The sequence below is a fragment of the Canis lupus genome, chromosome 24 (genome assembly GCF_003254725.2).
Source record: "Canis lupus dingo isolate Sandy chromosome 24, ASM325472v2, whole genome shotgun sequence".
Classification (NCBI taxonomy): Eukaryota; Metazoa; Chordata; class Mammalia; order Carnivora; family Canidae; genus Canis; species Canis lupus.
The window spans coordinates 24,209,442-24,233,439 of record NC_064266.1 but is presented as its reverse complement, the minus strand read 5'-3'; the positions used below and the strand labels follow the sequence as shown (position 1 = coordinate 24,233,439).

Genomic DNA, 23,998 nt, shown 5'->3' with positions numbered 1-23,998 from the left:
TACATAAGTAAGGAATTTATTAATAATATTATTAAGTAATTGATAATTCTCTGTTCCCATATTATTTCTATTTTACACGTTCACCATTTCTCTGGATATCTCTGTCTACCTCTATTATACCAGCATCCCTTTCCAAGTCTGCCATGCCTGGAAGCATTGAATGTTGTTTATTTTGGTTGTGGATAGACTTCTTGTATTTATTAGGTGGTTTGAATGTCTCAGGTGATTCTGCCTTTGAAAGATGGGCCATAGACCTCCTCCACCCCCACCCAACTCCATCATCTGTTTTCCACAAAGATAAGAATTCGCTTCTCAGACCAATTCAGCAAAGCATGCAACTTCAACTCTGTCTACCTAACTTCCTCCCTCTCCTTCCCCGCCCCCAAATTCTTGGTGGGCAGATCAGGGAGAGGAGCTGCCACTCCAAACCTTCTGGGATATAACGTCCCAGATGGGGAATCTCTTTGGTTTTGCAGTAAGCTGAGATCTTTCCTTGCCAGCCTCATCAGTCCAGCTCTTTCTCAGAGGGGGCTGGAGAGTGATCAACACCGCCGTCCACCTGTGCACAGGAAGATGCCTACAGCCACACCAACGATGATGAAACTGCCCACCAGGACACCCAGGACCAGAGAGGTGTAGGAGCGTCCTGTTTGGCTCCCTGCAGAACATGCACAGAGTTAGCCTGAAGAAATACCTCTGAGATTCTTGTCCATGGTTTGAGTCAAACCCTAAAGGATTTCTACCCAAGGAAGAGGGCTAGTTCTCTTAAGTGACATAAGCTGTATATACTCTGTCTCAAACCCCCAGCCTTGGGCCTCCTGTTGCTCAAGGTATCCATCCTTTAGGTCTATCCATTTGCATGGAACCCACTCAATACACAGGCCCATTCCTGATCCCGTCATACCTTTTGAGTTTTTTGAAGCATTGTGTTCCTGCACGTACTGGACACAGGTGTCTTGCAGGAATTCTCGCAGTTCGTACCGAGTACGATTGTAGGAGTTGAGCTGATGCAGAGTGTAGGTGACCACTCTGGAGGGTACCTGGGGCCCTGCCACCCATAAGGCTTTCTCTGGCTGGAAACTCACAAAGGCGCTCTCATTCACAGCCACTTCAAAGAAGACGTGGGCTGGAGAGCCCTCAGGAGGCAGCTCACAGCCCAGGGAGCAGCGAATGGTCAGAGGAACTGTGGATGGGGAATTCAGGGTGAGAGTGCTGCGTAGGAAGGGCGCCAGGTGTGGGAGGAAGTCCACCAAAATGGGGTTTAGGGTGGATCAGGGACAGGGTCTAGCAACAGGTCAACCCCGAGGCCATGCAAGAAGAGGGCCTGACAGAGGGCCCGCAACTTGGACACTCACTCCTCTTCAGGCTCCCACCCTGCGATCAGCGAAGGCAGGTGCCTGACACCTGGGCTCCTCAGAGCGGGCCAACCCACGAGGCGCCGGCTATCCAAGAGACCCTCCTGGAACCCCGCCCCTTACAAAAGGCCCCGCCCCGTTTCCCCAAGGCCCGCCCTCATCGAGTCCCTCCCACAGGCCTCCCCGCCCCTCGCCCGGGCCGCCCCGCCCCCTCCGCGCGCGAGCGCCGCTCACAGTTCACGCGCCGCTCCTGGTGCACCAGCCGCACCAGCAGGTTGAACTCGTCCAGGTAGGTCTTCAGGCGGCGCTCTCTGCGCGCCCAGCTCTCGGGCTCCTCCAAGGGCTGCAGCTGGAGGATCGTGACGTTGGTGCCCTGGCCTTCCAGCACGTGCGTCGTTAGTCCCCCCAGCGACGCGTTGCCCCGGTGCCACACTTGATAGGGGTCGCGGAAGTAGGAGATCTGCAGCATGTGGAGGTTCCGAGGGCCTGAGGATAGGTGTCAGCGCGTCAGGCCTTGGGCTGGCGTGAAGCTCAGATAATAATCCCCTACCAAAGGCGGCCGCCCACCTTCTCGGCCATTCATGAACTATAAAGTGTTCTTCCACCCATCCTCCCATAACCCTGTCAGGAGAGCAGGACAGGGATTATTATCTCCGTTTTACAGATAAGGAAACTGAGGCTGGAAAGAGCAGAAGCCATTTGCCCCAGGGTAATCCAGTCAGTGGAAGAGCCACCCCGATCTTTCTCACCCCTAACTACCCCCATTTCCGGTTGGTCAACAAATCCTGACCTACAATAAAATCCCATTCCATCTCCTGTTCTCTCCTGTCCTCCGCCACTGCCTTACTTCAGGCCTCATGGGTTCTCATCTGGCCTGGGGTAGTAACGTCCTTCCTCATCCCTCTGCCCTCATTGTCAGTTTCACTCCTTCCAATCTGACCTCCATCTTCTCCCAGAAATAAGATTATGCCCTTCTCCTACTTAAAATGCTCCAGTGACACACTCCCCTATCACTAGTAATAGTAATAATAGCTGTTAAGTACTTATTATGAGCCAAACACTGTACCTACACACATTATTATCTTATTTGTGCTTTCCTCCCATTAGCTTAATGCAGTGGCTACTGTTATTAACCTCAGTCCGTAAGGGAGCAGGCTAAAATGTTTAGCAGAACCAAGGTTTGAGCACAGGCTGTGTGAGTCCAGCACTTTTAACCACTCAGCCATATTGTCTCCGCATAGGAGAGCTGTCCGCAGAATGACATCCAAAGCCTTTAGCTTGGCATTTGAGGCTGCAGGAGACCAGGTCCCATCCGCCTTCTCTGGCCTCTTCCTGTCCTTCGATATAGTAAAGTACTTGGAGTTCCTCATGCTGCCTTTTGGTTAAAATCAATAGCATGTCAGGGTTGCTCTGCCTCCAGGCAAACTTCTATTCGTGCTTTAAGACCCCATTCTGTTGCCCTCTCCTTGGAGAAGTTTTCCTAATGCCTCTCCTCTTTACCTTCCCAGATACAGTGGGTCTGTTTCAATGATCCCAGATTCCACATAACTGTCTCAAAATACACAGACTATTCCAGGCTCCCCTAGGCTATAGAATCATGTCTGATTATCTCTGCCTTCTACCCCTATTAAAGGCCTGGCACAGGATTGATGCCTCGAGAATCCATGAGGGAATGAGTCTGGCGTTGTCATTCTGTGTGTGCATGTGTGTGTGTGTGTGTGTGTATGTGTGTGCCTTGTCCTTTGTTTGCATATGAAAATTTATGCTCTCTGTCTGCAGATGTGAATAAGCAGATCTGCGTGGGTAACCCTAGATAAGGCTCTTAACTGCCCTGTGCCCAATTTCCTCACCTCTAAAATGGAGAGAATCATACTGCCCACCGTAGTAGAGATATCTTGGGGGTTAGATGAGTCAGTGCATGTATTAATGGTAGTGAGCGCTCCCAGAATACTGGTGAATTGCTCCCTTTTCACCAGTATGGGAAGACTGGAGCAGGAAGGGGAAGAGGACGTGGGTCCCTGTGCCATCACAGGGCAGGGCAATAATTCCTTTCTTTGCTTATACAGCTACCTGTGAGTTCTCCCATGGACCATGGCTTCTCTTCCCCAGACTTTCCCCCGCTGCCTGCCACCCGTCTTCCACCTTCTCTGATCTATTTTGCCTTGCTTCCCTCAGCCCTAGCCTCTCCGGTGGCTTCCCATTCCTTCCACCTGTCATCTCTTCCCAGAGTCTCTTCCCGTCTTCCCTGGACTCAGCAAATCCACATCACCCTCAGCACTCCCTCTCCAGACTCATCCCTCTTCGCAGGGCTAATCCTCTTGCCCTTTTTACGCGTCCCTTCCCATTTCTCCAGTCCTGTTTCCCCAGCCTCTTCCATCACCCCCCTCCCCAGGCCAAACTGTATCTCCTCACCTTGGCTTTGGGACACAAATCAGTCCCCAGGACCCTTCCTGCCCTATAGAGAGATCAGGCTGGCTGCAGGCACCAGCACTGCAGAAATATTCCTCTGGTCCTCCCCCTGTACCCAGGCTGCGAGTCTCCAGAACCATCCTGAGGAAGGAGATGTGCCCCTGACTCACCATCTGAGGCTTCCTGGCTACAAAAGGCCCAGCTGGGCAGGAGCAGCAGACACAGCAGTGGCAGCAATGTTGTCAACATCCTGGCGCTGAGGTTCTTACCCCACCTGGGATCCTGACTCGGCAGGCAGGGGGCTCAGGCTGGCTGCAGCCTAGAGGGGAAAGAAGTAAGGACTGTCTGGAAGGGGAGGAGGCTGAAAGGAGGAGGCTGGAAGGTGGCCAGGGGATAGGAGGAGGAAGAGGGCGGCAGGCTTATAAAGTGTTATTCCTACCCTGTCTCATTTCCTACTAGGGGGCTGGCCTCCCTCTTGCCCTTCCCCTGCCCCACCCTGCATCGGCCCTCATGCCCAGACCTGCTTTTCCCTTTTCTCTGGGCCTCTTCCAACAGGGAGCGGAAAAAGGGGGTGTCAAGTTCAGAGAGAAGTTCTGCCCTCGCTGAGTCAGGGGGTGGGGCATCTGCTTTCAACTTAGAGTGGACTCTAGGGTGTAGATAGAGAGATCAGCAGGTTACTGATGGGGAAACTGAGGCCCAGAGAGGTGCGGAGACTTTCCCAAAGGAAGTTTATATGTCATGGTGGTAACAGATGGGGATTAGAGTTTAGTTTACCAGCATGCTGGCTACATTTTATCAGGATTTTAAGTAAATAGTAATTACACAATCAGGGATCTTACTCTCAGAAATACATAGTTACAAAATGAGTATAAAACAGCTCACTACAGTGCTGTTTGTAGTAGGAGAGAATTATGAACAATCTAAATCTCATCAGTGGATTTGTCACTTAAAGCAATATTTTTCAATCTGAGGTCACAATCTACTACTGGATAATGAAAACAGTTTAGCGGGGGTCTTGTTTTTGTTTTTATGAAATAGAACAATAAGGATTTTCAGTACCTCGTCTTGGATCAGAGTAAGCATTATTTCATGAAATATTTGTTCAGTTGTATACATGTGTGTTTCAGTTTTGTGCTTGTATGTTTCTGTGATGGATTTTGAACAGCAGTTTAAAATGTATTTCTTAAAAAAATAAAATAAAATAAAATAAAATAAAATAAAATAAAATAAAATGTATTTCTTACTCTGGGAAGCAAGTGGAAAAATTTGGAAGTCACCCCCTGAAACTATGGTAATCCATATTGTGAATACTATAAAGTAGTTTAAAAAAAAAACCTCCCCTCCCTAATCTCCACTCTATTTTCATATTAATATTACCTGAAATTATATTATTTGTTCATGTACATGTTTATTATCTGAATGTCCCAGCAGAATATGAGCCCCAAGAGGTTGTCCATCTTGTTTGCTACTGTGCTTAGAATAGACCACATAATAAATAATAATAAATATAAATAATAATATCAGCTAACAGGTGACTGAATGAGATAGTTAAGATATGCATAAATCTCTAAGAGTAAGTTGCAGGATATTAGGTACATTAGGTTTAGAACCATTTATTTGTCAACCACATACATGACAACTAAACAACCTATTTCTTTATGAGAGTAAAAGAATCTGAAAGGATGTACATCAAATACAGCAGTGATTTATCTCTAGTGATTTATTATCAGAGAGGAGCCTGAGGTTAAAAGTATATATGTGTGTATGTGTAGGGGGTGTTTGTGTGTGTGCACATCTGTATATGTGTGTATATGAGTGTGTGTATGCATGTGTATGTGCAAGTATGCATGTATATATGTGCAGTGTGTAAACATGTGTGTGCATACATGTCTAAATGTGTATGTAGGTGCTGTGTGTATGTGTTAGGGATGGCAATTCTGTGGAAGGCCTTTTCAGTCTATTTTGTGAAGGGTTTTATCACTCTATCTGTATTGTTTGAAAATTTTGCACCTAAAATGTGATGATATAGCTTATGTTGAATTAAAAATAAAAGTTTAAGTAATAAATTATGGTGGAAGAAGGTGGCATATCATCTGAGTTGATGTACTGACATGAGACATTGATAAGTGAGAAAGGGAAGTGTGGAATGATGCACAAGTATAATTCCATCTAGTTTGGCTTAAAAGCTTACTTCCGTCCAAGTAATACATATAATTCCATTTTCATATTTTAAAAAAATCTATGTGTATATCTGTGTATTGGTATTTACATAGGAAGAATACGGGGTGGGGGTGCTCTCAATAGAGATTAGCTTTGGGAAATGGGATTGGGTAAAGGGCTGAGGTGGGAGTTTTACCTTCTTTGTTTTATACACTGTTCCTTGGGGGAAGAGTTGATGTCATAGTGGAATCAGGGCAAACCCTAGTCACATATCAGGCTCCCATTCTCTGAACCGAATATATGCAATTGTCCATGCTCACCTCTCGATCATTTTCGACGAGCTTAGAAATAACCAAGTCAGCTTGCCAAAATGGTCTAGTCAAAAGAAACATGGTGGGCCTTGTTTTCCTGGACTGGGACTCAGGAAAAGTAGATGTCCTTAAAATCACTGCCAGTTATACTGTCTTGGCTTTTACTAAAACAATTATTATAAAACATTCCATATTTGAAGAAGTTTTTTCATGCCTAAAGAATTTTATCACAAACATATTTGTCCTCACTACCCAACAGAAGAAATAAAATATTCTCTCACTGCCCCATCACCAAAGAAACCATTAATCAGAATTCACTAATTCTCATTTCCTTATTTCTGGATACTATATTACATGTGCATATATCCTTATACAATATGTAATGGTGGTTTGCATATTTTGAGCTTTGTATAAATAACAATGAAGTGCACTTATTCCTCCACAACTTACTTTTTTCACCTAATATATTAATACAATTCATCCAAGTTGTTATATGTAGGTCCATTAATTTTCCCTGCTTTATGATGCCATCTTATGAATATACCACAATGTATTTATCCATTCTCCTGTTACAGTTTTTTCCCCATTTTTTGCTATTACAAAGTGTTGGTAATGACTTTCTTGTATGTTTTTTCTTTTCTTTTCTTTTAAAGATTTTATTTATTCATGAAAGACACAGAGAGAGAGAGGCAGAGACATAAGCAGAGAGAGAAGCAAGCTCCCTGCAGGGAGCCCGATGTGGGACTTGATCTCAGGACTCCAGGATCATGCCCTGGGCTGAAGGCAGGCGCTCAACCGCTGAGCCACCCAGGTGTCCCTTGTGCATGTCTTCTTGGGCATATATAGGAGAGTTTTTGTAGGTGTAAACATGGGAGTAGAATTGCTGAGTCATAGGTATATTCATATTTAATTTTACTAAAAATTGCCAAAATGTTTTACAAAATGGTTGGGCCAATTTACATTCCCAAGAGCGCACAAGGATTTCCCTCATTCCATATCCTTGCCAACCCTTGGTATTGTCATATGGTTGGGTGTAAAATGGCACTTCATTTTGGTTTTACTGTGCTTTATCTGATTCCTAGTGAGTTTGCATATTTTTGCTTCTTTGAGACCCTGGAGGATGCCTTGGGATGGAGAGTAATAAAGTATATGATTGAACCAATTTATTTATTTATTTATTTATTTATTTATTTATTATTTATTTGAACCAATTTAGAATTGAGTGCTGTCCCTCTGATCTATGCAGGTATGGCCTGCATCACTGGGGTTAACATGGTCCACACCACCATCCACAGAGCTAATCACGGACAGGTCTTTTCCACCAAGCTCAGATCTGTCACAGACAGAAATGACAACAAAATAGTTACATCCCAAGCACCCTCCATACATACCAGTACCCCAAAAATCAAAGAGTAGAGGTAACGATTATTATTATAGCCAACATTTATAGCGGACCAGGAACTGTGTTAAGCTCTTTACATAAATAATGTCACTTTATATGCCAGTCCTTCAAAGTAGGTTTCATTAATATCACCGTTTTACTAATAAACTGAGGCTCTAAGAGTGTGACTTACCTAAGGTCACGCAGCAAAAACTAAAATATGAACCCATGTTTCTCTGATGCCAAAGTTTGTGAATTCAACCACCACATTAGTGTCTCAAAAGTTTTCGGGGAATCACTCTCCATCAATACATTTTTTGGGGGGATCCCTGGGTGGCTCAGCGGTTTAGCGTCAGCCTTCGGCCCGGGGCGTGATCCTGGAGTCCCGGGATCGAGTCCCACATCAGGCTCCCTGCATGGAGCCTGCTTCTCCCTCTGCCTGTGTCTGCCTCTCTCTCTCTGTGTGTGTCTCTCATGAATAAATAGATAAAATCTTTAAAAAAAATACATTTTTTAACACATACTTCCAACACTCCTGAATATTTATGTTATATACAATATAAAACATGCCAAAAATTCATACTGGGTGCTAGGCCTTTATCGTTTTCTCTGGGGCAGATAGCACCAGGCTCATTGTCTCCATGTTGCAGAGGAGATAACTCACGTCCAGAAAGGCTAAGTAACTTGCCCACCGTCACACATCGTGAAAGCGCAGAGGAGGGATTTGAACTCCAAAACAAAGAGGTACGGGTTTGGGTACAGGGAATGTGAAGAGAGTGTTGGGGGTGCAGAAGCTGGTGAGTGGGGCCAGCTTGAGGGCATCCCCCTTTCCCCTTCGACACTCAGGGTTGGGATGGGGAAGGGAAAAGACAGGTTGTAGAGTCAGAGCCTATACTAGGCAAGGCCTGGGTAGGCAAGGGGCAGAAAATCACAAAGCAGAGTGGGCATAGGGCCAGCAGCTGGATTTGACTGAGATCTAAAGAATGAAGGTCCTACTGAACAGAGAGATGTGAAGGAAGCCAGTGGTAGCATTTCCCACTCCGGAGAGTACATGCCACAGGAAGATAAGGGAGACAGGAAACTGAGTGGGGGGGCCACTGCGGGTGCAGCCCCAGTGGGTGACGAAAGGCTGGGTTGAGCCAGGGACTGGCGGTGTGCCCAGCTTGACCTCAGAAGCCCAGACCTCTCCCTCCCCTGTTAGCTACTGGACACAGGCAGTTTAACCAACCAGACCCAACTGATAACAACAGAGTGTGGTCCTTTCAGAGATCACCACCTGCTTAGGATTGGAATAGTAACATGTATTGAGAGCTTACAAATATGCTAGGTGCTGTATGAAGTAAGCAGAATATATACGTTTTGTTTTCACTAGGGCTCTGTGAAAAGTATAAAGAAATAGCCATTATTCGCATGCATTTTATAGATGAGGATACAGAGGCAATGAACGGACCTGTCTGTTAGTTAAAGAAAGCATGTTTGGCTCATGACCCAAACATGCTTTCTTAACTAGTAGACCATCCTATAAGGATAAATGAAGTGACTCATTACCAAGTGCCAGAACACAGTATGTATTCAGTAGGTGGGAGAGATTTGGAAAGGGCTTGGCTTGGGTGGGGCAGCAAGCAGAAGTGACCCTGCAGCGGGAAGTGACCCTGAAGCAGGGCAGTTGACGTTAGGTATAATTCTGAAGGAGAGACAAGGAATAGATATGAATCTTCCTTAAAATTTTCCCCTGTAGACACTGACACACCTCAATTTAGGGAAGATGAAAAGAACCCTGTAACGTCAGAGTGATTCTAGCTCTTGCTGCCCCAGCAAGTGGTGGGAGCCTGGTATTCCTGGCTCAGCTCCTGTCTATCTTTCCAGCCTTATCTTTCCATGTACTCCAGTCTCAGCCAAATCTGCTCCTCCTGATTTCCTGAACAGAGAGCACACAAATATTTTTTCACTTTTTAAATCTCCTTTTTAGATAAACAGAAGTTCCTAATTTTTAAGATGGTCAATGTTATAAATCTTTTCCATTAGTTCATGTTTTTTCTGCCTTGTTTAAGAAATCCTTCTCTAAGGAGGATTTGGGTACAGGGAGTGTGAAGAAAGTATTAGGGGTGCAGAAGCTGATGAGTGGGGCCCAGCTTGAGGGGCATCCCCCTTTCCCCTCTGGGATCATGAAAATGTTCTCCAGTTTATCTTCAAAAGCTTTATAGTTTTATCTTTTACCTTTAGGCGTACGATGTGAAGTACAGGTCAAGATTAGTTTCTTTTATGTGAATATCCAAGTTTCCCGACGGCACTTGTTAGAAATCTGCCCTTCCTCAATGATCGGCAGTGATATGTCTGACTTACAGTAAATGTGTTTATTCTGTTTCAATAGCCTATTTTTCTCTTCCTGCACCAGTGTTATGTTATCCTAATTAGTATAACTTTATAATAATACATCTTCATAGCCTGCAAATCAAGTCTCCCCACTTTGTTCCTCAAGAGTGTCTTGGCTGTGTTTATATGTTGAATTTCTATACATAAATTTTAGAATCACTTTATCATGTTGATAGGATTTTAGTTGGTATCATGTTAATGGGTTGGGGGAGATTGATGTCTTCACAATGTTCACATCCAGTGCATTTATTTATATTTTCTTCGGTGACTCTCGGAGTTTTATAAGTTTATCTCTAGACATCTTGCCCACGCTTTGATAGATTCACCGCCCCCCCCCAGCCTTTCATATTTTAAAATGTTATTGAAAATAGTATTTAAAGAAATGCCATGGGGGCACCTGTGTGGCTCAGTGGTTGAGCGTCTGCCTTTGGCTCAGGTCATGATCCTGGGGTCCTGGGATCCAGTCCTACATTGGGCTTCCTGCAGGGAGCCTGCTTCTCCCTCTGCCTATATCTCTGCTTTTCTTTCTGTGTCTCTCATGAATAAATAAATTACATCTTTAAAAAAATAAATAAAAGAAATACCATGTTCTAATGGCTTATTGCTGGTATAGAAATATGATCATTTTATTGCATTGATTTTGTATCTAGAAACTTTAATAAACTCTCTTATTTATCCCACTAATTGTAGATTCTTTCGAATTTTATGTGTGCATAGTCCTATCACTAGTAGATAGTGACTTTTATTTTTTCCTTTTTAATTTTTAGAGTTTCTTTTTATGGAGGGCAAGGGAGAGAGGGAGAGAGAGAATCCCAAGCAGGCTCCATGCCCAGCGCAGTGCCTGATGTGGGGCTCAATCTCACAATCCTGAGATCCTAACTTGAAATTAAGAGTTAGATGCTCACTTGCCATCAGGGAAATACAAATCAAAACCACAATGAGATACCACCTCACACCAGTGAGAATGGGGAACATTAACAAGGCAGGAAACCAAAAATGTTGGAGAGGATGCGGAGAAAAGGGAACCCTCTTACACTGTTGGTGGGAATGTGAACTGGTGCAGCCACTCTGGAAAACTGTGTGGAGGTTCCTCAAAGAGTTAAAAATATACCTGCCCTACGACCCAGCAATTGCACTGCTGGGGATTTACCCCAAAGATACAGATGCAATGAAACACCGGGACACCTGCATCCCGATGTTTCTAGCAGCAATGTCCACAATAGCCAAACTGTGGAAGGAGCCTCGGTGTCCATCGAAAGATGAATGGATAAAGAAGATGTGGTCTAGGTATACAAGGGAACACTACTCAGCCATTAGAAACGACAAATATCCACCATTTGCTTCGACGTGGATGGAACTGGAGGGTATTATGTTGAGGGAAATAAGTCAATCGGAGAAGGACAAACATTATATGGTCTCATTCATTTGGGGAATATAAATAATGGTGAAAGGGAATAGAGGAGAAGGGAGAAGAAATGGGTAGGAAATATCAGAAAGGGAGACAGAACATTGAAGACTCCTAACTCTGGGAAGCGAACTAGGGGTGGTAGAAGGGGAGGAGGGCAGGGGTGGGGGTGACTGGGTGGCGGGCAGTGAGGGGGGCACTTGACAGGATGAGCTCTGGGTGTTATTCTGTATGTTGAAAAATTGAACACCAATAAAAAACAAATTTATTATTTTAAAAAATAAGAGTTAGATGCTTAATTGACTGAGGCACCCAGGTACTCCTAGAGTTTCTTTTTCTTAACTTATTGTTCTGGCTACAGCCTCTAGTACAACGTGAATATAAATTATTTTTTCAAGTATTCTTATGATTTTCCTGGTTTAAAAAGGAAAGCTTTCACCTTTTACCAAGATAATGTTTTCTGTATTTTTTTTTATAGGTACCCTTTACTGGATTAAGTAAGATTCCTTTTATTCCTAGTTTACTAAGTTTTTATCATAAATGTTTCGAGTTTTTCAAATCCTTTATCATAATCTAATGAAATGATCATGCAAGTTTCTATCTTTAACTTGTTAATGTGGCAAATGCATTAAGTTTCTAGTGTTAAACTAGCCTTTGCATTAGTGAGATAAGAAACAACTTCTTTATGAGGTATTATCCTTTTTATGTATATTCTACTCTTTAGTTGTTTTTCTCCAGACTTCTCCAAATTCTCCCCGTTCCTTCAAAGCCCTGCTGTGACACCACCTCCTTCAACCTTCCCAGGGTGCTAGAAATGATCTCTTATTCTTCATTCAAAACCAATAGTACTTTATCTCCCGTTATAGCTACATTGTCACTTTCTAAATTCTTTTCTTTAAGATTTATTTATTTATTCATTCAGAATAAGAGAGAGAGAGAGAGAGAGAGAAGTGGGCTCCATGCAGGGACTCGATCCAGGGTGTCCAGGATCACGCCCTGGGCTGCAGGCAGCGCTAAACCGCAGCGCCACCGGGGCTGCCCACATTGTCACTTTCTATCTCTTGTCTTCTCCCCTTGACTATAAATCCTGGAAAGCATCGTTGTGCTCTCTTCTCAGCTTATTCCCTCCTTCCAGGACCCAGAACAGAGGTGGTATGAGTGTGACATAGGATGAGGACATGGGCTCAGGTAAAGCTGCCTAGGCTTGTATCTCAGCTTTGCCACTTGCCAGCTGTTAGATTTAGGGGACACCACTTGGCCTCTCTATCAGCAAAAGAGGAAGAATAATAGTACCTGCTTCACAGAGTTGTTGTGAGAAGGAAATGAGCTAGTATAAGTGAATTAGTATAGCTCTGGGCACATATTATTTATGTTAGCTTACTGATGTAGTCATTGCCACTACTCACTATGCTTTGGTTGCTCTGAGCCTCTCACAAGTTATTTCTCAAAGCTTCTGTGAGCCATCTTCTCTTATTCCTCTATTTCCTCTAATGTGGTTCACATGCTGCTTCATTCTTTTATTCAATGGGCATTTATTGAGCACTTACTGTGTGCTAGGACCTGGGACATATAAGACCCCCACTCAGGAAGAAGACATCAAGTAGGATATATATATATATATATATATATATATATATATATATATACAAGCAATAATAATACAGTAGGATAAGTACTAAGGGAGGTAGATACTGGGGCTGAGAAGTATTGGCATCGTCTAAGTTATGAGAGTAGGGTCCTCTGATTTAGCCTGGGGGTCAGAGATGACTTCTCAGAGGAGACAATACCTAAACTGGTCCTACAAAACAAGTGAGTGGTGGGAGTGGGGAAAGGGCAGAAAGTATGGGGAAAAGTTGTTTCAGAGAGAGGGAGAATAAGGTGCAAATAATATAATATGAAAGGAGAAATAATATGATATGCTCGAGACACTGGTACTTAAGGATGGCCGAAACAGAACAAGTGTTGAGGAGGCAGATGTGATGTGAAGAGGTAGGCTAGAGTCTAATGAAGGTCTTTCCTACTATATTGAGGAACTGAGACTTTAACTTGAGGTGATTCTCATCCCCTTCTTTGTCCCCCCAACACCTATTAGAGTAGGTGCTACATACTTCCCTAACTTCTGCTCTTCATTGCCCTTAATTATTTCCATAATATTTGTCTGTTTAAGCATCTGTCCGCCACACCAAAAGCTGTAGGAGGGCAAGAAATGTGTTTTAACATTACTGCATCACCAGGCTAGCAGAGTAATTGGCACATACTAAGTCCTCAATAGATGTTTATTGGATAAATGAACAAATAAATAAGACATCCAGGGAAGGAGAGAAAATTGTAACTCGCAAAATGCCTGGCACATAATTGGCCCTTAGAAAATTATCTAATCCGGATCCCTGGGTGGCGCAGGCCCAGGGCGTGATCCTGGAGACCTGGGATCAAATCCCACGTCGGGCTCCCGGTGCATGGAGCCGGTTTCTCCCTCTGCCTGTGTCTCTGCCTCTCTCTCTCACTGTGTGCCTATCATAAAAAATTTAAAAAAAAAGAAAATTATCTAATCTTTTTTGGGGGTGCCTGGGTGGTTCAGTTAGTTGAGTGTCCGACTCTTGATTTCATCTCAGGTCATGATCTCAGGGTCATGAATCAAGCCCGGCATTAGCTCCCTGACTAGCAGGGAGTCTGCTTGAGGTTCTCTCCCTCTCCCTCTGCCACTCCCCACCCCCATCTTTTTCAAATAAATAAATCTTAAAAAAATGAATAAATATTTTTAAAAAGAAAATTATCTAACCTTTTTTGTGCCTCAGATTTCTCTTCTGGAAAATGGGGATAAAATAGAAATTATCTCAAAGGGGTATCATGGGTCTGTGAATTGCTTAATCGCAGATCTTATATTTAGAGTCAAGGATAATTCTCTGTATGTTAAAAATATCATTCTCATACAAATAGACAGTGAGCATGGGTCAAAGTTTCATTTAGCTCATTAATAAAGTGACTAGCAGGTTGACAAACCCAGTTCAAAAGAGAATATAAAAGCTGAAGGTTTTATAGTCAATGAAAAAGAAAAACATTGAAAAAATGAGGTTGCTAAATTATATACAAAATGGATTAATGTCTTATAGGATACTAAAACCATAACCTATAGGATTGTCTTCACTATAGACAGAAAAGGAAATCATCACAACTTATTGCTTTACAGAATTGTAAAATGTCTGGGCTCTAATCAATTGTGTAAATAATGTTAAACTTCTCTTTAGGAGTGTCTCTAAGTAGACTTGCCAGTCAGTGCTTTATTATGACATTAAAAGGTGACACAAGGCTGCTAGCTGGCCAAGTGGGTAGAGCATGCAACTCTTGAACTCCAGGTTGTGAGTTCAAGCCCCATGTTGGGTATAGAGATTACTTAAAAATAAAATCTTCAGGAATGCTCGGTTGGCTCAGCAGTTGAGCATCTGCCTTCGGCTCAGGGTGTGATCCCGGGTCCCGGGTCCCAAGCCTGCATCAGGCTCCCTGTGAGGAGCCTACTTCTTCCTCTATCTATGTCTCTGCCTCTCTCTGTGTCTCTCATGAATACATAAATAAAATCTTAAAAAAAATAAAATATTTTTTATAAGTCACACAGTCATCTTTTTATTTCAGTAACATGTTTAAGATAGTTTTTCTTAACACTAATAAGTTCAATTTAATAAATGCTATTGTCATTAAGATTCTCAATAAATGTTTGCTGAAAAGATTTTCATTTGATTAGACTTTTCCCTTCTCTCCAGAAGCAGAGTTTGGGGCCTATAGAGAAGGTTGGCTGAGGGTGGGAACACTGCAGGATACTTATGCTCTTCCCTCCCTCAACCTGGGGTAGTATCTGAGTAATTCTGTATCACCAAAGGGCAGAGAGAAGTGCCTGCTTTGGACATCAGTAGAGGAGATACCTCCCCCCATAAGGACATATTTTATTTGAAAGAACTGGATATTTCCAAAAGGCAGTGAAGTAGACACCATGGAAAAATCAGAAATGTGTTGAACCACTATCCATTTATTTTTCCCATTTTTTTTTAGTTTAAAAAATTGTAGTAAAATACATATAACATAAAATCTACTCTTAAACCATTTTAAGGGTACAGTTCAGGAACATTAAGTGCAGTCACATTGTGCAACCATTACCACCATCCATCTCCAGAACTCTTCATCTTGCAGAACTGAAACTCTGTACCTATTAAACCATAATCCATTCTCCTCGTCCCAAGCCCCTGGCTACTACCCTTCTACTTTCTGTCTATGCATTTGACTACTCTAGGTGCCTCATATAGGTGGTATCATGCTATATTTGTTCTTTTGTAGTTGGCTTATTTAACTTAGCATAGTGTCCTCAAAGTTCATCCATGTTGTAGCATGTCAGGTTTTCCTTCCTTTTAAAGGGTGAATAATATTCCATTGTATTTATATCACATGTTGTTTATCCATTTGTGGATCAGAGGACACTTGCACCACTTTCACCTTTTGCCTATTGCCTCCGTTAATTTTACAGTGTAGGATTATTTTTGTTTTAAATTGCACATGAAGGATGGATACCATTTTCAAGGCTTGGGATATCAAAGATTATAATCCGGCCCAGGACCTGGGGCTGACTGGATTATGAGACCATCTGCAGTCACTTCTTGATTCTAAACTTTTGTCTAGGGGATCCCTGGGTGGCGCAGCGGTTTGGCGCCTGCCTTTGGCCCAGGGCGCGATCCTGGAGACCTAGGATCGAATCCCACATCGGGCTTCCGGTGCATGGAGCCTGCTTCTCCCTCTGCCTGTGTCTCTGCCTCTCTCTCTTTCTCTCTCTGTGACTATCATAAACAAATAAAAATTAAAAAAAAATAAATAAACTTTTGTCTAAATACACCCAGGATGGCAAGGTTTCTGTAGGCAAATTTAGCCATAAGCCTGAGTTTACTTGGAACATGAGCACTGTAAAACATGTTCTGGGGCTCTGACCAAGGAATCACTGTTTTAAATGCATGGGCATGCTGGATAGAGTGGAAATTCAAACATGTCTAAAAAGCAACAGATGGAAAATTTCCCAGGGATAAACCAGTTATTTCTTGGCAGTCCCAAAGTATGTAGTGTACAAGCTCTTCCCTGGGAGTCAGGAGAATCTGCTTGAACCGCATGGCCCCCAGATGCTAGAAAAGGAATTCCCAGATGCTTCCTTGCTAAAAGTAGTCAAGAGAACTGGGTGCCTTGACTTCCAGCTTCAGGGAATTGAATTTTTTACTCTGACTTTTCAGCAGAAAGAAAGGGAATGTTGAATGTAGAATCATATGAAGCTAAAGCCAGAGGACATTGCAGAAGTCAATCAAATCTCTGTTTTTTATTCTGAATTGGCCTTTTATCTATACATCTGTCATTAATTTCATCATAGACTGGGGCCAAATCTTAGTTCTTCCATTCATTCAATTTTTAAAACCTTGTTTCCATTTTTTTAAAACCTGATAATTATGATAATAACACTGTCTCAGAGGATTGCAGTGAGGATTCATGGTATTAATACATGCACAGTACTAAGAACAGTGCCTGGAAGATAGTAAATTACTATATGAAATAATTTCGCCAGAGAACTACTTGCTATTGTCAATATATTTTGGCCATTTTCTTATTAGCATTCTTATGGTTATTATTCAGTTGGAAAATAGTCAAATTTCATTTAGAGTGTTGTCCTATAGTTTTATTCTGCTATGATTATTTCTGGGGGGAAATTCTGCAGTTGATATGTGTGGAATTTTGTCTTCCAATTTGTTTTTGCAATAACTCTGCATGAATCTGTTAATATTTTCCTTCTGTTGAGAGGCAGTTTCATTCTCTCACTTTCCAGATATGGAAACTGAATTGCCACAGGGGAAAACAACTTACCCAAGATCACATAGGAATAATGGCTAAACCTAGTAATAGAACTAAGGGCTTCTGACCACTAATCAAAAGCTCATTCTGCTTGGCACAGAGACCAAGAACATTCACCTTGGGGATTGATACAATCTGAGCATCCTCAAACTCATTCACCCACAGGAAGACTTGAACACTCTATGATTCCAGATATTTTCCAATTGGCATTTTTCCTTTTTATTGAAATTGCAAGCACTTCAAGAGAAAGGACTGTGACCTGACTACTTTGGAATTTTCATTGTGCATGAATTTTCATTGTCATGCACTGTCCTTCAAACTCCTGAGGACAGAAACTATTGCCTATAATATCTTGGATTAATAAGGGCAGATGCTCTGATACTATATATAGAATACCTGGAAGACTCCAACAAAAGACTGCTAAAACTGATAAATTCAGTAAAGTCGCAGGATACAAAATCAATGTACAGAAATCTGTTGCATTTCTGTCACCAATAATGAAGCAGCAGAAAGAAACATTAAGGAATCAAACCCATTTAAAATTGCACCCAAGACAATAAGATACGTAAGAATAAACCTAACCAAAAAGGTGAAGGACCTGTATTCTGAAAACTATAAAACGCTGATGAAAGAAATTGAAGAGGACACAAAGAAATGGAAAGACATTTCATGCTTATGGGTTGGAAGAACAAATATTGTTAAACTGTCTATATTACCCAAAGCAATCTACACATTAATGCAATCCCTATCAAAATACCAACAACATTTTTCACAGAACTAGAACAAACAACCCTAAAATTTGTATGGAACCAGAAAAGACCCTGAATAGCCAAAGCAATCTTGAAAAAGAAATGCAAAGCTGGAGGCATCACAATTCTAGACTTCAAGCTATACTACAAAGCTGTAGTAATCAAAACAGTATGGTTCTAGCACAAAAACAGACATGTAGATCAATGGAACAGAATGGAAAACCCAGAAATGGACCTATAACTATATGGTCAATTAATCTTCAAAAAAAGTAGGAGACAATATCCAATGGGTAAAAGAATGTCTCCTTAAGAAACTGGACAGCGACATGCAAAAGAATGAAACTGGACCACTTTCTTATACCTACAGTGTAAGAAATTAAGAGTAAAAAAAATCAAAAGTAAATCAAAATGGATTACACGCAATAATTCTTTTTTAAGTAGACTGTATGGGAAAACTGGACAACAATATGCAAAAGAATGAAACTGGACCACATTCTTACTCCTATGGTGTAAGAAATTAAGATTATATTCAAAATGGAATACAGGCAATAACTTTTTTTTAAAGTAGACTGTATGCCCAGTGTAGGGCTTGAACTCATGACTCCCAGAACAATAAGAATCACATGCTCTACTGACTGAGCCAACCAGGTGCCCCAGGCAGTGACTTTTTTGACATCAGCCATAGATATGTCTCCTGAGGCAAGGGAAACAAAAATAAACAATTGGGACTACATCAAAATAAAAGGCTTCTGTACAGTGTATACATATATACTATCATATAATATATATGGTATAATATAATAATAAAATGGGATATTACTCAGCTATAACAAAGAATGAAATCTTGCCACTTGCAACAACATGGATGCAGCTAGAGTATTCTGCTAAGTGAAATAAGGCAGAGAAGACAAATACCATATGATTTCACTCATATGTAGGATTTAAGAAGCAAAACAAACAAGCAAAGGGGGGGAAGAGAGAGGGGGGGATGGTAAACCTAAAAACAGATTCTGAAATATAAAGAACTGATGGTTCCCTTAAGAGAAGTGGGTGAGGGGTTGAGTGAAATAGGTGATGGCGATTAAGAAGAGCACTTGTGATAAGCATCAGGTGTTGTATAGAAGTGTTGAATCACGGGGATCCCTGGGTGGCTCAGCGGTTTGGCGCCTGCCTTTGGACAAGGGATCGAATCCCACGTCAGGCTCCCGGTGCATGGAGCCTGCTTCTCCCTCTGCCTATGTCTCTGCCTCTCTCTCTCTCTCTGTATGACTATCATAAATAAATTAAAAAAAATAGAAGTGTTGAATCACTATATTGTACAGCTGAAGCTAATATTAAACTGTACATTAACTGTAATTTAAACAAAAACTTAAAAAGAAACATATGGGAAAAATAGGGGCAGTGTTCAATAAATGGAACTAATAAAGATATCCTTCCTTGTTTTTAAAGAGAAATAGAGGGGCAGGGAAGAAATTAATATGTGCCAGTCACTGTCCTGAGAAATTTCACTTCTATCCCATTTAATCCCCAAAATCTTTTAAGGCATTGTCAAGTTCCATTTTTTGATCAGGAAATTAAGGTTCAGACAAGTTAGGCAACTTACTCTGAATCTCTTCACAATAAATGTTCAAGTTTGACACTTCTCTGGTGGACTATAACCTTCTAGAATCCAGTAAGATAATCACAGAGTAATAGGTAAGTCAGGAAGGAAGAGTCCTAATGCTTTCCAGAGACGTTTTTTCTCATGAGGGAGAAAATCAGCCACATAAATTGTGATAATATAAGTCATGGTTGTATTTTTCTGTATTTTTCTACAGTGTAGAAAATGCATATTTTCATCAAGCTAGAAAAAGAAAGGAAAATTATGAGTAGTTCAAACTTGCTCATAAAAATAAGAACTAGCATTACCAAATCCAGCAACCTGCCCCCTGCAAAAAAAAAAAAAAAAAAAAAAAACCATCTTATCCACACTAGAATTTTGAATAAGAAACAGAAAATCAGCTATAGGATGTATATGGGGAAGGATGATGAGGCCTCGGGTAACTTTTATAGCACAGAAAAGCTCAGACCTAGAAAATGCTTAGTATGTGTGCTAGCCTGGAAAATAACCCCTAAAGATAATTCATTAGGTCCTAATCCCTGGAATTTGTACATGTCATACCATTCGGAAAAGGGGTTTTTGCAGATGTGATTGAGTTAAGGATCTTGAGATGGGGGGCAGTTATCTTGTATTACTCAGGTGGCGCCTAAAGGCAATCACAAGTGTCCTTATAAGAGACAAAGGGAGGGCATAGTGAGACACATCTACAGAGGAGAAGGCAGTGATGTGAAGGTGGAGGCAGAGATGGGAGTGCTATGGCTGCAGGCTAAAGAATACAGCAACTTTCTCTTCTCTAGGAGAAGCTGGAGAGAAAAGAAACATTCTTCCCTTGAGCCTCCAGAGGGAATGTAGCCCTGCCAACATCTTGATTTTGGCCCAGTGAAACTGATTTCAGACTTCTGGCCTCCAGAACTGAGAGAAAATCAATTTCTGTTGCTTTAAGCCACCAAGTTTGTGGTAATTTGTTACAGTAGTCACAAGAAATTAACGCAGCGCTCCTGTGCTGTTATCCAAGTCTTAGTTTACTATTGTCTCCTTTCCCTACCATCTGGCACTTCCAAGAAGAGTTTCCAAAAACATCTTTTTTTTAAAAAAATGTTTCCTCTGCCAGGCCCTATGACAAGCAATTTATATACAATAGCTCACTAAATCCTTATAATCCTATTAAGGAGGTACTAATATTATTCCTATTTTGCAGATGAGTAAAATGACACTCAGAAGAAAAACTGGTGGAACCATATTCTTAATAGGTTATGGAGCTAGTATTCCAACACAGGTTTGCTCAATATAAAGCCTGCACTTTATTTTTTAAAAAGATTTATTTGTGGGGGATCCCTGGGTGGCTCAGCGGTTTAACACCTACCTTCAGCCCAGGGCGTAGTCCTGGAGTCCGGGGATTAAGTCCCACCTAAGGCTCCCTGCATGGAGCCTGCTTCTCCCTCTGCCTGTGTCTCTGCCTCTCTCTCTCTGTGTCTCTCATGAATAAATAAATACATTTTTTTAAAAAAAGATTTATTTGTTTGAGAGACAGATTGTGAAAGAATGGGGAGAGGCAGAGGGAGAGACTGAATCGTCAAGCAGACTCCACACTGAGCACAGAGACTGCCGCTCAGTCTCAGGACCTGATTGTGACCTGAGCCACAACCAGGAGTCCGATGCTTAACAGCTGAGCCACCCAGTGCCCCTAAAGCCCGCACTTTAAATATCTATGCTGTACTACCTCAAGCTAAGGTTAAGTCAGAGTTTTAATTTTCATATCAATTGATGGTATTTTGGGACGTCTATCTGAGGGATATTTTCACCAAAGGAGATTAAACTCACCTTCATTCCAGTCTGAGGAACTTAGCTGCCATTTCTATCTGACTTTCCAGCAAAAAGGATGGCTAATCCTATATAGAAAGCTCTAGTTAAAATGATCTCAGATATCCATTTGCCCAAACTCCTCGTTTTTTAGGTGAGGAACTCTGGTCCAGATAAGAAGAGGGTCTTGCCCATGATTACACAGAGAGGCTTAAGTGGTAAAGTTGAAATTAAAGTCCAGATCTCACTTCAAACCCAGGATTGATTCTACTGCACATCACACTGCCCGCAAACTCATGGGTGTTTCTATGAGCTAAAGTGCTGACCAAACTTTGGGACTTGACAAAAGGAAAATGGAAAAATGGGTTTCAAACTTTCCCAAAGCTATAGTGCTCCAGGGTCTTCATTCTCATCTGGGATACTCTACAGGGCTGCAACCACTGAGATGGTCAAGGGGATTGGGAGGGGGAAACTTCTGCGCTTGGATGGAGACTGAAGGCACCATTATGAGGTGTCCTTATCCCCAATGCGAGGACAGGAAGGGCAAGAATTCATTAATTCCTAGAACTGAAAGGGATTTCTGGAAATCTCTGAGGTAGCAGCTTTGGACAAATAAATGGAAATAAGTTGTACCTCACAGAATCATCAGGGAACTTGCCTTGGGAAATTTCATATGCCTAATAATGGTGAAGTCGGAACATTATTTCATCCAGTTTTTACATAGGGGCACTCAACAAATACTGAGTCCCTGCTGTCCTCTGTCTTTATGCTTACACGGAAAAAAAATAATGCATTTAAAGTGTTCAATACAGTCTTAGTACACAATAAGTGCTCAACAAATGCGGTTACTAAAACATTAATTAATAATAGTATCTGTAGTAGCCACTATCTTTCAGCCACGTTAATTTTCCACTTCAGAGACTGTAAGTCCCAAGATGCTCTTTGCCTGGCTTCTGCCTCCCATTATATTCTGGGACTTGTAGTCCGGAAGTGGGTGACTGATTCCTCAGCGCGCAGGCGCAGTGGCACGGATTCCCGGAACAACCGGCAGAGGCTCCCAGGATGAGCGGGTGGCGGTGGCTGCTGCTGCAGCGGCGGCGCTGACAGGACACGAGCTCTATGCCTTTCCGGCTGCTGGTCCCGCTCGGCCTCCTGTGCGCGCTGCTGCCCCTGCACTATGGTGCACCAGGCCCGGATGGCACCGCGCCCGACCCCGCTCACTACAGGTGAAGGGGGTCAGGCTCCTCGCCCTTGCAGAGTTGGGGAAGGGGAAGCGCAGACCCGGTCCCTTTCCTTACTCTCGGTCCCAGGACCCCCACCCTGATTTGCTCGGACCCCGCCACTGGGCTCAGGTGGTGCTTCCCACTTTCCGCCCTATTTCTTGTCCTTTCCCTTGCCTTATTTCTTGTACCCCGCACCAGGGAGCGAGTCAAGGCCATGTTCTACCACGCCTACGACAGCTACCTGGAGAATGCCTTTCCCTACGACGAGCTGCGACCTCTCACCTGTGACGGGCACGACACCTGGGGCAGGTAGTGCGAGTGGAGGAGCAAGGGGGCGGCTGGGGTGTGGCAGTCCGGTGCTAGGCGGGCGGGTCTGATGGGGCTGGTGGCTTCACGGTCTCCTCGCCAGTTCCGGAAAAGCTCCCAGCGGGGGTGAGGCCGCGTTCCTTCCAATTCAGGCCAGCACCGCCAGGATCCACCCAGCCTCCTGGAAAGTTGGATCCCACCGAGGAAAAAGCCTGGGTTAGGCTGGTGGACTGGACCTCTGGGCTCCAACCACGACAATAACAGGCGCCAGCAGTGGGGACTTGGACAAATGGACAAATCTCTGGAGCCCTAGGCTATCGAGTAAGGGCTCCAAGAAGTCAGAAGACCCAACCCCTTCATTTTATAATTGGGCAGACAGGCCCAGGAGGGGGTGTAACTCTTCCAAAATTGAAACTTAAGATCATTTGTTGTTAGTGTAACTGAAACACACTCACATTATTGACTGCTTCTTGAGATTTCAGCTCAAAATGTCACCTGAGCATCAGCTTCCTTAACTACCCACCCCCTACAGGTCACTGTCACAAATCACCTTATTTACTTACTTGCTTATTTATTTTCACTTCGCACTCTATCATTTTCACTTGAATGCTAGTTTGTCTTTCTCACCTCCCCTAGAATAAAAATTTATGAGATGGAATTCTCTGTCTTGTTCCTTGCTGAGCAAAGAATCATTGCATTTAGCTGAGGCTGACATTGATTAAACACTGTGCCAAACATTTTACTTGTGTCTTCTCATTTAATTCTCTTATCACCCCTAGGAGTTAAGTGCTTAAGTGCTGTTTTTCCCATATAACAAATGCGTATGCTGAGGACTGGAGAAGTTAAAATTTGTGTTGGTTTTCTTTTTTTTAAGCCAAAAAAAAAAAAAAAAAAAAAAAAGCAAATAGCTAGTTGAAGCAGTACAAAATCATATGCAATAAAGTCTCTCCCATGCTTTAGAATTCTAACCACTGTTGACTTTCTTGTGTATCCTCCCCAAAATATTTTCAGTTTATGCCATCATATAAGTAGGTATATGTGTATTTTTTAAATTAACT

The 23,998-nt window shown here is 42.5% G+C and overlaps 2 protein-coding genes across 4 annotated transcripts in view; one reads left to right on the top strand and one right to left on the bottom strand.

The window, feature by feature from the left end:
• PROCR (protein C receptor) lies at window positions 1-23,592 on the bottom strand. Of its 3 annotated transcripts, none has more exons than XM_035705973.2 (5): window positions 22,917-23,592; window positions 3,935-4,083; window positions 1,590-1,841; window positions 905-1,183; window positions 1-658 (listed from the first exon to the last, which is right to left on the bottom strand). In XM_035705973.2, the coding sequence occupies exons 2-5, from the start codon at window positions 4,011-4,013 to the stop codon at window positions 543-545; spliced, it is 726 nt and encodes a 241-aa protein (XP_035561866.1). In that variant the 5' UTR covers window positions 4,014-4,083; window positions 22,917-23,592; the 3' UTR covers window positions 1-542. The 3 variants fall into 3 exon arrangements, with proteins under 3 accessions (XP_035561866.1, XP_025325610.1, XP_025325611.1); XM_025469825.3 differs by lacking the exon at window positions 22,917-23,592 and adding an exon at window positions 4,285-4,369; XM_025469826.3 differs by lacking the exon at window positions 22,917-23,592 and adding an exon at window positions 4,204-4,287.
• The window catches only part of EDEM2 (ER degradation enhancing alpha-mannosidase like protein 2), a 28,765-nt gene continuing 27,198 nt past the window's right edge, over window positions 22,432-23,998 (top strand). Inside the window, exons 1-2 of the mRNA XM_025469824.3 lie at window positions 22,432-22,637; window positions 22,833-22,943. Coding sequence (XP_025325609.1) covers window positions 22,531-22,637; window positions 22,833-22,943 — 218 coding nt within the window. The 5' untranslated portion in view covers window positions 22,432-22,530. The remainder of the gene's footprint in view (window positions 22,638-22,832; window positions 22,944-23,998) is intronic.

What these genes read in the sequence shown, in the direction of transcription:
- PROCR (XM_035705973.2), bottom strand. Translation starts at nt 4,013, where the DNA reads ATGTTGACAACATTGCTGCCACTGCTGTGTCTGCTGCTCCTGCCCAGC. An exon ending in TAGCCAGGAAGCCTCAGATG is followed by an intron (nt 1,842 to 3,934) that starts GTGAGTCAGGGG and finishes ACCTATCCTCAG; the next exon opens with GCCCTCGGAACCTCCACATG. An exon ending in CCAGGAGCGGCGCGTGAACT is followed by an intron (nt 1,184 to 1,589) that starts GTGAGCGGCGCT and finishes CCCCATCCACAG; the next exon opens with TTCCTCTGACCATTCGCTGC.